Source organism: Macrobrachium rosenbergii, chromosome 25, assembly GCF_040412425.1.
Source record: "Macrobrachium rosenbergii isolate ZJJX-2024 chromosome 25, ASM4041242v1, whole genome shotgun sequence".
Taxonomy (NCBI): Eukaryota; Metazoa; Arthropoda; class Malacostraca; order Decapoda; family Palaemonidae; genus Macrobrachium; species Macrobrachium rosenbergii.
The window spans coordinates 16,334,670-16,353,820 of record NC_089765.1 but is presented as its reverse complement, the minus strand read 5'-3'; the positions used below and the strand labels follow the sequence as shown (position 1 = coordinate 16,353,820).

Below are 19,151 nucleotides of genomic sequence, written 5' to 3'. Positions count from 1 at the left end.
GGGGGGGGGGTGGCGTCACGGGAGAGAAAACCCTTCCGCCTCTCCCAGAAGGATTGCCCCAGAAATCCTTCGCTACCAAGTGGCTGCTATTCCAAGCATGGTCTCGGGGTCTTTCGGTTGAGCGGATCCTATATCCTCATCCTATATCGTTCTCCTTCGCATCCTCCGCATCCTTTCTCTTTACCCTCGAAGACCTCCAGGATATTTTTCTTTTCGATAGTGATTCGTGTTTTTTTTTTTTTTTTGGCTTAAGGTCGTTTTTCGATCAAACGGACGATTTCCTTTGCAAATTAGTTGCTTTGCCAAATATTTATTTCTCTCCTTCCGGGTGTTTGGGTGGCGCCGGGATTGGAATTTGTGTTTTGTTTTATTTCGTGGAGATTAAACTTTATATATATGTATATATATATATATATATATATATATATATATATATATATATATATATATATATATATATGTATATATATAAACAAGTGTGTGTATGTATGCATGCATGCTTTTGTTTGTTTGTTTGAATACTAGTGAAAGCACTTACAGATAGAGTTTACTCACGTATACTTGTAACCTACATACTCTGACAACGCTTACTTACATTATGTACCCGCGCATTGAAAGAAGAAGCTTCCGATGAAGACCGGTAGCGTAAATGCATAAATCAGTTTCCGCCTGAAGGCGAGAGAGAGAGAGAGAGAGAGAGAGAGAGAGAGAGAGAGAGAGAGAGAGAGAGAGAGAGAGAGAGAGAGAGAAAATAGAAGTAGGATAGATAGTTTCCAGAGAGAGAGAGAGAGAGAGAGAGAGAGAGAGAGAGAGAGAGAGAGAGAGAGAGAGAGAGAGAGAGAGAGCGGAAGGAACACCGACCGAAAATAGATAAAGAATAGATAGCTTTCGAAGGGTTGGTGGCAGGTCGTCTTCGGAGGAGGAGGAGGAGGAGGGGGAGGAGTAGGGAGGAGCATCAGCGCTGCTGACGGGGAATTCAGATTAGCTGTCTGGGGGATGGGCCGAAATATTGCACGTTGAAGCCCCGAGACCCGGGATGGAATACATGAGAGAAATCTCTGAGATGGAGCTCACAATAGACGCCTGGTGGAGGAGGAGGAGGAGGAGGAGGAGGAGGAGGAGGAGGAGGAGGAGGTTGGGAAATGGATGCCTTTGTGCAAGCGCTGACGCCGGCGTGAAAGTCGGGGCGACGTCAGACCGCACGATTTTTTGCTGGGAATTTTTTTATTTTGTCAAATAGTTTCGTTTGTATAGTTTTATATGCATGTGTATATGTATGCATGTATATGTATGTAAAATATATATATATACACATACACACGCCCATATATATTATGTATATATATATATATATATATATATATATATATATATATATATATATATATATATATAATTTATATATATATATATATATATATATATATATATATATATATATATATATATATATATATATATATATATATATATATACCACGGAACTAATTAATACATGATTGCTTATTTCACAGATATTAATTTCTGACTCACATCGGGTTCGATGCCCAGTGTGGGTCACTTGGTAGCGCCCTGGGCTTTCATTTGAGAGACAGGAGTTCGATCCCAATGTGAATCAGAAATTCCCAGTACAAAAAAAAAGTCAAAGAATAACCTATATAAAAGAAATCAATTAAAAGAAAAATAAACAAATGACAGAAATAACAAACCCAGTTTTTATTGATCATGGGTATCGGATCCCTGAAATGTCAAGAAATATCAAGAATTAAGATGATGCGTATCTGAAGCCCTCTAGAAATAGATAGCAGCCAGTCATAATATTCATTGAAACGTCATTATAAAATGAAGTGTATTTAGGATACACAGAAAAGAAGCTTCCAATATACGTTGTAGGAATAAATGACCTGTTTTCCTATGATTAAAAATGTGAGAAGGACATTTTTCCTTTGTTTCCTAAATCAGTTCCAAATTACTAGGCTGATTGCACTCCTATTCAGTTTTAAATTTAACAGCTGATATTAGCTCATTTCTAATGAAATCTCCCCAGCTATCGTCCCATAATACAAAGATACGAGTATTCACGTTCCATTGCTACTGCCAAGATTCTCACAATACGGAGCCACCTTGATACTTTTGAAACTTCTGGGAACTGAATCAAATTAATGTACGATTTTTATTAATGAGATGGAGAAATCTGTTAGGTGAAGATATAACGAGGAATTTTTGCTTGATTTCCTTACTGCAGGGTGACTAATTAATTTTTATTTTTGGTGATACTATAGACGTTGTAGAGTCTGCTGTAACTTTGTCTAATTATGGATTTTAAAAGTATCTATTTCATGAGTTGATAGTCTCCATTTTGCATCCGTTTCCTGTTTTAAGTAAGTTGCTCTTACCTACATTATGATATCAATACTTAAATGCTCATATATTCACAACAAACAAGAAAAACTGTCTTTTATCAAGATAGAGATCTTTCAAATGGGAGGATAACTATATGCAAAAAAACAAATATTTAACCGACTAGAATATGGAAATATCTATAAAATGACTTCAAATGAAATAGCGAACAACGAAACTAGAATGTATACTATATACATTCGAATATATATTTTATATATTAGATTATACAAAATTAAGTCAATCTCCCACAGCAACTCAGAAGTTCAAAATACTTCAAATAATTCTCCCAAAGCGAAAAGTTTTAGCATGCATAACACTTCGTAAGTTTCCATGAAAATTGTCCAGCATTGGAAAACAGTAATATCGCTTGTGCTACAAATACCTGCATTGACAACCAATGTCTGAACTTGTACTGATGAAATAAAGACACTATAGATATCTATAGTGATTAGAAATATGTTTTTCCAATAGATATCTACCTTGATACTTCAAAGCACGAATATCTTTTACAAGACCAATAAAAGATGCAACCAAAGATATAATGAACATATGTAAAAGATTAATATAAAAATATAAAAATTGATACTAGAAAAATCGAATATCTTTTACAAGGGTAATGAAATGCACAGCCAAGGACATAAAGAACATATATAAAACGTAATATAAAAAAAAATATGTAAACTGACCCAAGAAAGACCGACCATCTTTTACACAGCCAAAACTATAAAGAATATATATACAAGATTAATATAAAAATCTTGACCAAAAATACAGTGCTAGCGATAAAGACTATATAAGATAAAAAAAACATTTATCTCGCAGGGTATTGCATACTGAACCGCGTCGCTGGACAAAACATAAGGGAATATCTCTCTCTAACATCTCGTATTGGTCTGAACACAGAGGACACTCACAGATTTGCCGACATCAAAGACAGTTACAATATCATAACACATCTCAGGAAGGCGCATATGTACAAAGGGAACGCCGGTATTTGTATACCCGTTTATCTGTTGATTTGTCGACGATAGAAGCCTCTGTAAAATATTTTGTAGTCTCCCTATGTCTCCCAGTTTATTGTCGGAGGTACGTGAGGATTGGATTTCACAGGCGTGCTCGCGCGCTGGCACACACACACACACACACACACGCACATATATTTATGTATATTTATATGTATATATATATATATATATATATATATATATATATATATATATATATATATATATATATATATATATATATATATATATATATATATTCGGAGATATGTGAGGATTGAATTTCATACTCATGTATATATATATATATATATATATATATATATATATATATATATATATATATATATATATTATATATATATATATTATATATGTGTGTGTGTGTGTGTGTGTGTGTATGTGTATGCGCTAGTGTGAGACCATAAACAGTGATGAAAAGTTATGCTTCAACAGATGATAAAAAATATCGTCTACAGTGCTTGCAAAGACAACTAAGTAAACAACATTCATAAAAATTGATTCTAAAGAACAGGTATATGTTACTTATAATCTTTACTTATTTATAACATCATGATGTATTTCTTGGGAGATAGTCTCTTACTATATGAATTTACTCTATACTTTGACTTTTAAACTCGTCTTCGATTTCTGCACGCGAAAAAATAACATTGTTATTTCATTGTATTTTATTTATGTGCCGCAACACTATAAGTGAAATTGTGATAAACTCTACGGACCTCACACTGTGAATTTCATTTACTTTCGAGGATCGCATGTAAATGCTCATGTGAACATATATTTGAAGCTTTATTCCACGTAGAGTGAAGCTTGAAAATGAAAGTTGTAGCTTACAGATGTTAAGATATTGCTTCATAGGACATTAAGGAAGTCTGAGCAAACTACGAAAAAATTGAGACAATTTGAGTTCTGCAGCGCTTAGTTAAAAAAGAAACCTTTATGTATGTGCACGGTATATATCATTGCATCTACAAATAACGTAATTAGATACTTTCTCCATCCATACACGGAAATCTCTCATTATTATAGATTTAATTCACGTCTCCTTTCGCTGGAAGCACATCTCATTACGGGCGGGAAAAAGAGACGGAAGAAAATGATAGCTGGCAACAGTCAAACAACTGACCTGGCTGGCACGCGTTTCTGCAGCCAGTCTCCCACTAGCCGACGCCGAGTAAGGTCCACGCTGCCACCTTCGTCAGTGCCACCCTCTCGAGAAACTAGTTCGAGAAATTTATATCTATTTTTTTTTTATTAACAAAGGAGAATTAGCTTCTTCGGATAAATGAGGCAGAAACTCTCAGATGACAAGGCGACTACATTTAGCGAGTGCTCTCATGCGTTCGTAAATTGCTGGTTCGTTTGATAACGTTCTTCAAAGGGACTTTTATTGCAGCGACTGTCTTTTAAAAAGACTGTCCCGCAGGGCTTCTGCGAAGAGCGAAGAAAAACGTTTCAAAGGATTTACATGAAAGGGATCGGCCGGCATCTGGCAAAAACGTTTTTACGAGGAACATTGTCTTTGCTGGGGAAATTCATTCCCTGAGATAGACGGTCAATTTTTTGTTAATTCCACTTAGATTTTGTGAACTTTGTAAAATGCAAAACTGCTTTAAAATGTTTTTTATAAAATAACCTTGAATTATTTGTAAATTATTAAACAGACTTAATTATTCCTGTTTAGAAAATAAATTACTATAATTGATGACTTTCAGTATATTACTTTAACGTTTTGGAAAAAAAAACATGCATGTGTTTCTGTAATCAGGTAAATGAGAAAACTGTGAGAATGCACACACATTTAAAATATTTCATTTAATAAAAACATTTATTACATAGTCCAGAAATGCTGTTATAGATACTGAAATCACCGGAAATATTTAATTTGTGATAAACAGATAAGGAGGCAGAGAAAGAGAGGGACAGAAAAAAGAGAGAAAGAGAGAGAGAGAGAGAGAGAAACAGAGACTTTAAAACATTTTAAGAAGAACAAAGACATAGACAATAAGATTCATTATGAACTGAACAATAACATATAAACTGAAAAGTGAAAAATAAGTTCACAAAAATCAAGAGAAACTTTATAAAAAGTAACATTTAAACGTCTCATCCAACCACCACACCCAGAAGACTTGAACGAGAAGCAAATAAGATAAATAAGAGAGGAAAGAGAGACTGAAAAATAAAGAAAATAATAGAAAAACAATGGAGTCCACTGAGACTCAAAGCGCGGGAAATGATTCAAAGAAGTCACCCGGAATAAGATTTCTTTTATGAGTTGATATTCTCAGTCTCTCTCCCCACCCACCTCCCTCCTCCCCCACTCTCTCTGGTGGTTTGTGTGTTTGTGCGTGCCTTTGTGCGTGTTTCGGTAATAAAAAAAAATATATAAACAGAAGATCAAAGGCGAGACGATATGGAGGACAAAGTGATACTAATGATCATTGCTGCCACCCTTTGCCATCTTGGGGGTAAGTTCATAGTGTTGCTTTTCAGAAGTCTCTCTTTTTTATTTTTTATTTTTTTGCTGGGTTGCAGGAGGGGGGCCAGTCTTCTTGCTTTTTCGATATTCGTCAAAGTGAATGATGGAGAGGAATAAGACTATGAATTTATACGTGATGTATATGTTTATATATATATATATATATATATATATATATATATATATATATATATATATATATATATATATATATATATATATACACGAACATATATCTATATTTAAATATGTCACTGAAAAGTCTTAATTATATATTAAATCTAATTGCTATTAATTTATTGGTGTTTTAACTCTTCTGCTTATTCATCTCTTATTCTTTCTAACATATCAGTAAATTATTTTATCCTTGACAGAAAAGCAATAACTTCTATACTTATTCCATAGTGATTTACTTTCATTAAGACGAAATATAGGAAAAGGAACAAAACTAAGAATAATTAAATAAAAAAGGGAATATGTTATGTTTTTTGGTTTTGGAAATGTTAACCTATAATAAAATATACGAAAGAATATTGAGAAATCTTCTCTCTCTCTCTCTCTCTCTCTCTCTCTCTCTCTCTCTCTCTCTCTCTCTCTCTCTCTCTCTCTCTCTCGTTAAAGATAGCTCACAATCTGCTCTAACAGACAACGACAGCCCAATATTCAGGGTGACTAGACTCACCCGCTAGGTCTTAATCCTTTCCTTAACAACCTCAGACTACATTCTCGAGTGTGGTCTTTGGCGAGACTATTTGGAGAGAGAGAGAGAGAGAGAGAGAGAGAGAGAGAGAGAGAGAGAGAGAGAGAGAGAGAGAGAGAGAGTCTTAGGTGAGAAAGGAGAACACCACTGTCTCCCTGGAGGAAAATTGGCCTTAAAAGGATTTAGCTAATTAACTCAAAGGCCGAGTGGAATTCTCTGGGAGATTAACGAAATCCCCACTTGAATCGCTGCGCTCAGGAAATCGTTAGGCAAAGAAAGGAACAATCATGCGTTGTCCCCTGAGAGAGAGAGAGAGAGAGAGAGAGAGAGAGAGAGAGAGAGAGAGCGTTAATTGGTAGCAATGACGGGAAAGAATGTTTGTATAATGTTTACTTTTCACTTACGATGCAATGTCAGGAATAAATAATTGGGGAGGGAATAAAGGGCAATTGATGTTAAGTCTCTCTCTCTCTCTCTGTATGTATATATATATTATTAACAGAGAGAGAGAGAGAGAGAGAGAGAGAGAGAGAGAGAGAGAGAGAGAGAGAGAGAGATCCCTATGCAAAGTTAGAAACGTGAATTCTTTTTATTAATTTCATATTTTAAATCGACTTCATCAATGCCAAGTTCGAGGATACACATTCCACCCTTAGAAATTAAACGTACCCTTTGAGAAGCTGAAAGAAGTACCTTCATTCTTTATACTTACAATGCAAGTGTTACTGCAAACAATCGTAGACATAGAAAGAATAGTAATATCTGTACCTTCACGGAGATTTATTATACAGAGAGATATCAACACTTCCATCACGCAGCGTCTGATAAATATCTAAATTCCCGCTGCTTATCTCCTACAAATTCCTGCACCGTACAAGATCAGTCCTTTATCACCGCTCAGAGAAGGACTCTATCGACGTCTTGTGAAAACGAGAGGCTGGTAGGTAGGCCACGTTTTCTCACTTTCTCCAAAGAAAACGAGGGGGGGAAGCGAAGAAAATACACCGCCAGTGAAAACGCAGATTCGTTCACATGACTGGGTCATCAAGTTCAATGGAGTCGCGAGATAGGTCGAGGGCTAAAAGGGATTCATCAGGCTTTAGAAAAGGTTTCAGAGGCCTAAGCTCTTCTCTCTCTCTCTCTCTCTCTCTCTCTCTCTCTCTCTCTCTCTCTCTCTCTCTCTCTCTCTCTCTCTCTCAGTCACTCCCTTCCGTTCCTGTCAGTTTATCCTTCAATTGTCAGTTTCCTTGTAGGAAATGTATGGCATTGTTTCTTTAAGAACGATGACTAGAATATACGAGAAGAATGTTATGTACATTTAGTTTTATCTATAAAGCATCCTTTTAACATTATTTGTATTGGTTATGAATGTAATTTAGGCTCAAATTCTACTGATATTTATTCATGAGAGGCCAGTTAAAAAATTCTGGAGTCTAGACTACAAGGAGACATGTTTTTCATGAGGTAAATGTCAAATAGTGAAGATCTCAGGGTATTTCGTCTTTCATAATCATAAAGGCCCTAGGAAATTGTGATCCAATAATGGCAAAAGATATACCTAAATAAGCCATGTATTTACATTCTTGACTAGAAGGACTCATAATCATTTAATTTATATTTTTTTCATAGGCGACGGTCCCTCAGGACGACTAGTAGCTGCAGAATGAATAACTCAGAGGACTTTTGAAAATAAATTTGTTTTGAATATATACATCAAACTGATATGATGTGCATTACTTCACAGACCTTGACCAATAACGATAAATTCAGACAAAAGAAGAACAAAACAGGAAGTAGGACCAGCGGGAAAATAAACAACTTTCATTCTTTTATAACAACCAATGATTGAATAAGACCTAGGTACCTGAGCTCCAGGAAGTAGAATAACAAAATATAACTAACATCAAACTCTGAAACAGTTTTCAAGTACTTCATCGAACACGCTGTGAATAAAAGTTAAACAAAACTAAAAGAGAAAGTTATAAACTTTCATCTCTCAGTAAGTTCCTTGTCACAGAGGTAGACGATACAGTTTGTACAAGTTAGAAAATTTTGAGTTTGTGTCAATTAACCAAAAGGTAGCAACAGACGCTTGGTTATTCAATGCTGAGATGTTTTTTTTTATATTATGAACTGGCCAAGAGAAAGGCCGAAGCATTTTTTATAATTTTTTTGCAGATAACTTGCTTCATAAGGTAGCCTGTTTCTGAAGAATTTAATGATACGTAAATTAAGAAAATATTTAGAAGGATAATCGTCGATATTTCAGAGATTTTGTTTCTGATTACCATAACAAGAAGTTTATCTTCTTATCAATATGAAACACTAGCATTCTTAAGTATATATACAGACCTTGCTTAAGTATGAATAAACACGCACATTGATACACACACACACACACACACACACACACACACACACACACACACACACACATATATATATATATGAATGTCTTTTCCTGTAATACTACAGTGTAATATGAAAATAAGAAGGCCCATAAAACACTATTTAAACGTTGAAACCATATATTTCGGGCACTTGTTTCTGTGCCCCTGTTCTACCAGTGAACAGGGGCACAGAAACAAGTGCCCTGAAATATATGGTTTCAACTGTTTAAATAGTGTTTTATGGGCCTTCTTATTTTCATATATATATATATATATATATATATATATATATATATATATATATATATATATATATATATATATATAGAGAGAGAGAGAGAGAGAGAGAGAGAGAGAGAGAGAGAGAGAGAGAGCAAACTTACCTCACTTCACTCTGTTAAATGAATACAACAATACCTCGTTTGATATAGAAAAAAATAAGAAATAAGAGTTCCCAAAAAAATTTCCACAAGCGATAAAAAGTTTGAAACTTGAGCAAATATTGAGACAAAGCGTGCTTTGAAGGCAGAGACCACACGGGCTTAGGACTTGGAGTCGAGTTTCAACAATAATGAATTGAGTTTCAAGTTTATCCTTCCAGGGAAGTTGGAGAATATTGAGTACCAGTGCTCCCATTTCCTAATATCTTGCATGAGCGTGGGCGCAGACACACACACATACACACACACACACACACACACACACACGTCGAGGAAGGCTCGAGGCCGGCATATGTAGACATAATTTTAGAATACGTAAAGGTTAGTGAATGAATTCTGGGTCACCTGGCAAGTGGCAACTGTGGATAAATATCAATTGTCACGAATTGTTTTTCTGTAATTTAAACAAAAACATGTTGTGCCCTTCTAAGATCAATTTTGAGTATGCTAATTTTGTGAGGTGTAACATTTTTGTGCTTTTTGCATTACACTAAGCACGGGAAAGAGTATTCCCTCGGAATTTTTCCCTCTCTTAGACTTACCTTACACATTATGGTCAGCCATTCAGTCACTTATAAGCCCACCAACTTCCCTTGTCCATCACTTTTATTCTCTTTATTACTCTTCTTACATTCAGAAATATCTCTCTTCTGTTGTCCACATTCGAAAAAATGCTACAAAAACACGCGATCTGTTGATCCAAGTGAGACTCCGATTTCTGTACTTATATCTGTTACCCTGAGATCCATTTCCTCATTAATCTCTTCCTCTGCATTTACTTACTTGCTGATCCTTTTTTTGCTGTATATAATCCTGCTTTCTGTTTTGCTATTGTACATCATATAAACTCTTTTATTCTATTGATATTGTACATCATATAAACTCTTTTATTCTATTGATAAACTTCATATTTCCGCATCCCACCACCACTGCTTTTTATTCTACCTGTACATCACTATAAAACACATGCACATACAGACACTTCCTGCTAATTCCATAAACATATACTGGAATTTTACACACTCCTTATATATCTCTCCCACTCATCCGCCTTTAACGCTGGTGCATAGTTTTAGCAATTTCACCTTATATAATTCCCTTACTTCCTCCTTACCAAACTCAGTTGTTTTAATTACCCTTATAACCATGTTTATATTCCCTCACTATTAAGGCTAGTACAAATACATATTCTAAAGGTAAAGTAAATACACACACACACACTATATATACAGACATACATACTGTATATATATATATATATATATATATATATATATATATATATATATATATATATATATATATATATATATATATATATATATTACTCACTATATCGTTACGTTTCCAGTAGTATGTAAGGTAATAAAAATACTAGGATTATTTCAAGAATATTTATTTCACTGGTGTCTCATTAAAACGAAAGGGATTCCAGCTAAGAAGATCAGTATAAGCTACGACATATCTGAGTATTGGCTCTTATACATTTTTTGTATATTAATCTAAAGCCAGTATTACCACTCGTACTGCAACAGCTGAAGTAGAAACACAATGTCGTCTTCCGTGTGTTGAGAGTAATCATCGGAAAGTGTCTCCAAGGATTCTTCGAAAAGTCGTGAGGAAAACGAGATACGACTGATAAACATCTTCAGGAACAAAGAAGGCTCTTGTGTAACAGATACACAAAGGTTAACAGTTACCTCTATAACAAAAAAAAATAATGCAAGATGCTGACTAAGGCAGAATTAAGATGGGGACAAAGAAAATATCCAAGCTTGAACCTATAATTGAAACTGTGAATATCAGGGAAAGAAATTATATCCCATACCACTTTCACGAAACTAATCCTAATGTCAAACTCTCATTCAACGAGGTATTGGCCAGCCGTTGCCTTTTTCTCCTACGTAAATCCTTTCAAGTGCATATCTAAAAGGCGATTAACGTAAAAAATCCCATTACACTCACAGGGCACACGGATTTATAAGCCACTCTTCAATATCCGCTGCCTGCGACTGTAACTAAAAGCAATGTCAAGAGCAGCTGATTTTACTGACTGCTTACTAGTCTATCACGCCCGTTTGATAATGTTGAACGTTTTGAAGTGAATAAAAAGGAATTCCTCATTTTATTGCTCTGATTTTAATGACACGTTTTGAATGTGACTGAGGGTGAGTATCGATTTGACTGTGATAATCCTTTCTTATCACTTCTAATGACAAAAGTATACTTCAAATAATAATAATAATAATAATAATAATAATAATAATAATAATAATAATAATAATAATAATAATAATAATAATAATGGAAAAAATCCACACAGTTGTAGGTGTCAACATATATTTAAGATTACATAAAAAACAAGAACTTTCTAAAGCTTCTAGATTCTCCTAAGATTGAATTATATATTTTTGCACTTATGGATATGGGGTTTTTCGCCATACTAGTAACTCCTGTGATTATGAGATTTTAGGAGATAATAATAATAATAATAATAATAATAATAATAATTATAATAACAATAATAATAATAATAATAATAATAATAATAATAATAATAATAATAATAATAAAACGAAGATGAAAGTACTAAAACCCTTATGTTCCGTTGTGATATATTCATATAGCTAATGATATAATCAACACTACAATTAATAATAATAATAATAATAATAATAATAATAATAATAATAATGATAATAATAATAATAATAATAATAATAATAATAATAATAATAATAATAATAATAATAACGCTGGCGATAGTGCTAAAACAGTTATGTTCCTTTACGACATATTCTTTTTACCAATAACAATAGCATGATTACTACAATCATTAATAATAATAATAATAATAATAATAATAATAATAATAATAATAATAATAATAATAATAATAATAATAATAGTGGTAAAAAGATTTTCTGTACGTTCGTTTGTGGTACACAGTATTCTTATTATTATTATTGATATCATTATTACTATAATTAATAATAATAATAATAATAATAATAATAATAATAATAATAATAATAATAATAATAATAATAATAATAATAATAATAATAATAATAATAATAACAATAATAAATCACAGCTTACTACATTACATTAAAAACACGAGCCCTAAACCCGTTCAGAAAATCCACAGAGAGAGAGAGAGAGAGAGAGAGAGAGAGAGAGAGAGAGAGAGAGAGAGAGAGAGAGAGAGAGAGAGAGAGAGAGAGAGAAAAGGGATGATATATTGGACACCGTTCTCAAGGAAGATTTTCCCTTTGGTTTTCGAATAGCACTTTTTACTCGGCGTCTGTAGGAAATGACCCGTTTTGCTGGCAGAATGACCATGTTGCTGAGAACGCACCCCCACCCCCGGCCCCTTCTTTTTGCAAGGTTTCTAATCCCTTTTTGCTTCGGGCTTTTAAAAAGATAGTTTGATATTTTCACGGTGCATTTTCACGCCGGGGTAAACACGTCCACAATGGGTGGCGAAGAGGTGGGGGAGGGGGAGATTGGAAGTGAAATTTTTATGGCGTGGCGTGTAAGTGGATTGAGGCATGATGCGTGCATGTGTAAGTGTGTGTATATACGTAAGTAAGTATGTATGTATGTATGCATGCATGTATGTATGTAGGTATATATATATATATATATATATATATATATATGTGTGTGTGTGTGTGTGTGTGTGTGTGTGTGTGTGTGTGTGTGTGTGTGTGTACACATACACACACACATATATATATATATATATATATATATATATATATATATATATATATATATATATATATATATATATTCTCTAGTATTTATTAGAACATCTACTTAACACTTCTCAAAATGGTACATCGGACAACATGTTTATATAAGCACCCTTGAAAACAATGCACATCTGTAATTACATATCAGCCTTTAAATTAATTTCATGACAATTTAGCTTAGTGGTCATATAATGGGGAGGAAATAAAAAAAAATAAATCGTAAATTCAATACGATCCGTACGCCCTGGTAAGCAATTAGATGGCGCAGCCCTGTCTTTGTTCAAATCGTATAATCTTACATAATCCATTTACTTTAATCTAATTACCAGTTCAGATGTATCAGTGGTATAATGATATACTAGAACTTTTATCTGATAAGAGGAGCAGTAATCGAATATGATGGTAAGCATTTGGGTGGTATGTGTATGTATATATATATATATATATATATATATATATATATATATATATATATATATATATATATATATATATATGTGTGTGTGTGTGTGTGTGTGTATTTATACACACACACACACACACACACACACACACATATATATATATATATATATATATATATATATATATATATATATATATATTAACTTTATCACATACACAATTGTTCTGTGCATTAGTAGAATTACTAAAAGGACCTCATTCAAACTGGATGGTATCTAATTTGAATGAGGTCCTTTTTAATAATATATATATATATATATATATATATATATATATATATATATATATATATATATATATATATATATATATATATATATAATATATATATATACGAGATATATAATATATATATAGCCACTTAGCCACTTTCACCAGTAATGCAATTATTTTCCACTATCACCAGAGAAGAAAGTCATATGCTAAAGCCAACTTATCAATTCTTCTTCTACAACCTCTTAATTTTCCACGGGTTTTTACTGCATTTTTTGGCTTTTCTAAATCATCACTCGATCAATGAACATACTAATTAGATCTTTACACATAACTCATTCTTGTCTACAAGCCAATGTTATATAAATTATTCAGACTCATGTTTCCACATCTGTTCCTTATCTAAATTCACATAATTATACATAAAGTATTTAAAAATATTTCTTTACACGAAACTTTCTTTTTAGATTAAACTTCTTCAGTTTTATGTTAAATTTTCTTTAGGCGTCAATAACGTACATGCTGCGACGCCAGTTTTAACGACTATAAATCAATCAGTCCGTTCACTGTTTCACATTACTCCCCGCCTACCGACACTTTTCCACCGAGAACCTAAGACACAGCTTCTCATAATTCTTGAAAAACCTTTTCTTTGCCATTCCTCTTGAAACAAAGGGACAGATTATACCTTTCGCTCTCTCCCGATCCATTGCCAAGTTTTTGGCGAGAAATCTCTTAACTCTATTTGCCGCTTCCTCTATTGCAACCATTCACATCTGCTTCCTCTCCCGTCCTCCATATTCAATTAGTCTTCAAAATATTTTGCATATTCTTTGCAGACGGCATCTCTCCATTTCCATCTTTCAGCGGGGAATTCGATTGAGGCTTAATTTTTTTTTATTTCATTCCAGGACCTCTTCTATTTTTTTTTATTTTGCTTTTAGTTTATTCATGATCTGTTGTTCAAATGTAACTGAATAAACGCACGCTTTTCTTACAACAAAAACGCTTTTAAACATCATTCCATGAAGGCTTCTTTTTTTTATTTTGTTTCTAATTTCTGCTTGAATAGTTTATTCATGATCTGTAGTTCAAATGTACCGGAAAAAAAAACATATTTTGGTCTCTAAAACGCTTTTCAGCTTCATTGCATGAAGGCCTTTTATTTTGCTTTTAATTTCTGCTTGATTAGTTTATTCATGATTTGTAGTTCAAATTTACCTGAATAAACATGAATTTGTCTTTTCCTAAACTCTTGTTTGTTTTTTACCTCACAGTCTGCTAGTTTTGAATATGCTTTTCATGAACCAATAAACTCTTTGCTAAAACACCTACCAAGTTTGTTTAATATCAAATATTCCTTATAAATCTCTTAAACCATAAATGATTGTTCCTTCATGTTCTAGTTAGGTGCCATTATCTTATTACTAAATACTCTCTTCTATAGTTTGTTTATAGCAGTATTTTAACCCCTGGTTCTACAACTGAATATATATTTCCCTGTTTCCATAATTGCTATAATTTCTCTATTTCCATTACCATGGTATTCGTGGCTATTGAAATGCTAAAAGGAAGTAAAATCACTAGCTCAAATTGGTTTACGTAATCATCGTTATTGAGTTATTCCGGTCTTCTTAATTACCCTTGTTTATTATCCCAATTACATAACTGCCGAAGCAATTGTTCTGAGAAAGTTCTCATGTGATATTTTAGCATTTGAATTTCAAATTGTTATTATTAACCAAAAAGAGCTTCATATCATACAACGCCTGATTTAACTCTAACCGAAAATAGATAAGGAACAATACGAGAGCAGCGTTAAGGGAAACTATAATATTTCCATTGGAAAAAAAGTAAATTGAATTTAGTACAACTATAATTCTATTGGAAAAAGGTAAAATTAAATTAGCACAACTATAATTCCACTGGAGAAAGGAAAAACGAAAGTAGCACAACTATAATTCCATTGGAAAAATGTAAAACGAAAGTAGTACATCTATAATTCCATTGGAAAAATGTAAAAAAGAAATTAGCACAACTATAATTCCATTGGAGAAATGTAAAACGAAATTATCATAACTATAATTCCATTGGAAAAATGTAAAACGAAAATAGCACAACTATAATTCCATTGGAAAAAATGTAAAACGAAATTGGCACATCTATAATTCCATTGAAAAAAAATGTAAAGCGAAATTAGCACAACTATAATTCCGTTGGAAAAATGTTAAACGAAGTTAGCACAACTATAATTCCACTGGAAAAATGTTAAACGAAGATAGCACAACTATAATTCCACTGGAAAAATGTAAAACGAAAATAGCACAATTATAATTTCATTGGAAAAATATAAAACAAAAATAGCACAACTATAATTCCACTGGAAAAATGTAAAACGAAAATAGCACAACTATAATTCCACTGGAAAAATGTAAAACGAAAATAGCACAATTATAATTCCATTGGAAAAATATAAAACAAAAATAGCACAACTATAATTCCACTGGAAAAATGTAAAACGAAAATAGCACAACTATAATTCCACTGGAAAAATGTAAAACGAAAATAGCACAACTATAATTTCATTGGAAAAATATAAAGCAAAAATAGCACAACTATAATTCCACTGGAAAAATGTAAAACGAAAATAGCACAACTATAATTTCATTGGAAAAATATAAAACAAAAATAGCACAACTATAATTCCACTGGTAAAATGTAAAACGAAAATAGCACAACTATAATTTCATTGGAAAAATATAAAACAAAAATAGCACAACTATAATTCCACTGGAAAAATGTAAAACGAAAATAACACAACTATAATTTCATTGGAAAAATATAAAACAAAAATAGCACAACTATAATTACATTGGAAAATGTAAAACGAAATTAGCACAACTATAATTCCATTGGAAAAAATGTAAAACGAAAATAGCACAACTATAATTCCACTGGAAAAATGTAAAACGAAATCAGCACAACTATAATTCCATTTGAATAAATGTAAAACGAAATTAGCACAACTATAATTCCACTGGAAAAATGTTAAACGAAAATAGCACAACTATAATTTCATTGGAAAAATATAAAACCAAAATAGCACAACTATAATTCCACTGGAAAAATGTTAAACGAAAATAGCACAACTATAATTCCATTGGAAAAATGTAAAACGAAAATAGCACGACTATAATTTCATTGGAAAAATATAAAACAAAAATAGCACAACTATAATTCCACTGGAAAAATGTAAAACGAAAATAGCACAACTATAATTTCATTGGAAAAATATAAAACAAAAATAGCACAACTGTAATTCCACTGGAAAATGTAAAACGAAATTAGCACAACTATAATTCCACTGGAAAAATGTTAAACAAAAATAGCACAACTATAATTCCATTGGAAAAATGTAAAACGAAAATAGCACAACTATAATTTCATTGGAAAAATATAAAACAAAAATAGCACAACTATAATTCCACTGGAAAAATGTAAAACGAAAATAGCACAACTATAATTTCATTGGAAAAATATAAAACAAAAATAGCACAACTATAATTCCATTGGAAAATGTAAAACGAAATTAGCACAACTATAATTCCATTGGAAAAATGTAAAACGAAAATAGCACAACTATAATTCCATTGGAAAAATGTAAAACGAAAATAGCACAACTATAATTCCATTGAAGAAATGTAAAACGAAATTAGCACAACTATAATTCCACTGGAAAAATGTAAAACGAAATCAGCACAACTATAATTCCATTGGAAAAATGTAAAACGAAATTGGCACATCTATAATTCTATTGAGAAAATGTAAAACGAAATTAGCACAGCTATAGTTCCATTGGAAAACTGTAAAACGAAAATAGCACAGCTATAATTCCATTGGAAAAATGTAAAACGAAATTAGCACAGCTATAATTCCATTGAAAAAATGTAAAACAAAAATAGCACAGCTATAATTCCATTGGAAAAATGTGAAACGAAAATAGCACAAATATAATTCCATTGGAAAAAATGTAAAACGAAATTAGCACAACTATAATTCCATTGGAAAAACAAAAAGAAATCGATACAAAGTTTAGTAATGGTTACATATGACTCTTCATCATTATAAACCTAAAATATAAATTTTTAACCAAAATACCTTTCTATCATCCAGTACCTGATTTAATTCTAAACGAAACATACACGCCAAAATACGAAGAGAATTGGGCAACTATAATAATTCCACTGGAAAAATATATTAAAACGAATCGCTACAAAGGGCTGGGACCGGCATTAGAGGGATATCATCCATTATTATGAATTCATATTAATTATCTCAATTGGAGGTTTGTTATTCTTTCTCTCTGGCGACTGAATCTGAGTTTAATCAACGGATATTGTATCTCCGGATACCAGTAATTGAATTAATCAGATGATTACTTTCTTTTTATAGTATCGCCATTGCTGAATCTAATTACATTTTCTAGAATTTATACGGTGGATGAAAGCAGACCCCAAATTAAAGGGGGTGGATTAATGTCCCATCAACGGATTTTTTTAAATGGGATTTATTTAAGTTTGGGGAGGCATAGTATTACGAATGATTTAATTAGAATTCGTAATTCTTTGTGTTTTATTTTCAATCATTTCCGTTGCTGTTCGACCCGTTTTAGATTACTACGATACACGATTTCATATAAGCTCCGTACTGTATATATATATATATATATATATATATATATATATATATATATATATATATATATATATATATATATTGTCAGTATGTTTAATTTAACGTAAATTAATTTGTTTTGAATAAGCCACTTTGGCAGTAATTATTCTTTTGGAACGTAATGACCCTGTTTCCTCCTCCCCGACATTTCTGACTTGTTGTTTAGTTTTAATTACAATGAGCTTGTTTTATTTTCACGTGTGGTTTTGGCTTCTCGTCCGGACCTGTATTCGGCGCTGTTTCTCGAGGACTGAGAGAGTTGTTTTCTGGACCTTTAGCATTGTGTGGGCCTGCCTTATTCTTGATTGATTTTGAACTATCTCTGGATTACGATACCTGCCTTTCATCAGTTGCTGCTGCTTTGGGAGATTGATTTATTCTTCAGTCTACGCCCTTGGTCCAGTAACACTGCCAAGGGACCTCTCTGCCAACTGGTAAGGTGTGATTGCCTGTCGGACGGCCGTGTCCGTTGATCGTCTTGCGACGTTAAAGTGATTCTATCTTCTGTCTACGCCCTTGGTTCAGTAATACTGCCTAG

General features: G+C 32.5%; 1 protein-coding gene across 2 annotated transcripts in view; it reads left to right on the top strand.

The window, feature by feature from the left end:
- Window positions 1-4,492: 4,492 nt before the first annotated feature.
- Window positions 4,493-19,151, top strand: part of LOC136852381 (zwei Ig domain protein zig-8-like) — an 86,649-nt gene continuing 71,990 nt past the window's right edge. Inside the window, exons 1-2 of one of the 2 annotated variants that reach the window (XM_067126972.1) lie at window positions 4,586-4,625; window positions 5,268-5,899. In XM_067126972.1, the coding sequence (XP_066983073.1) occupies window positions 5,845-5,899 (55 nt within the window). In that variant the 5' untranslated portion in view covers window positions 4,586-4,625; window positions 5,268-5,844. Of the gene's footprint in view, window positions 5,900-19,151 lie in introns of both variants that reach the window. The other variant, XM_067126971.1, reaches the window with a different exon arrangement.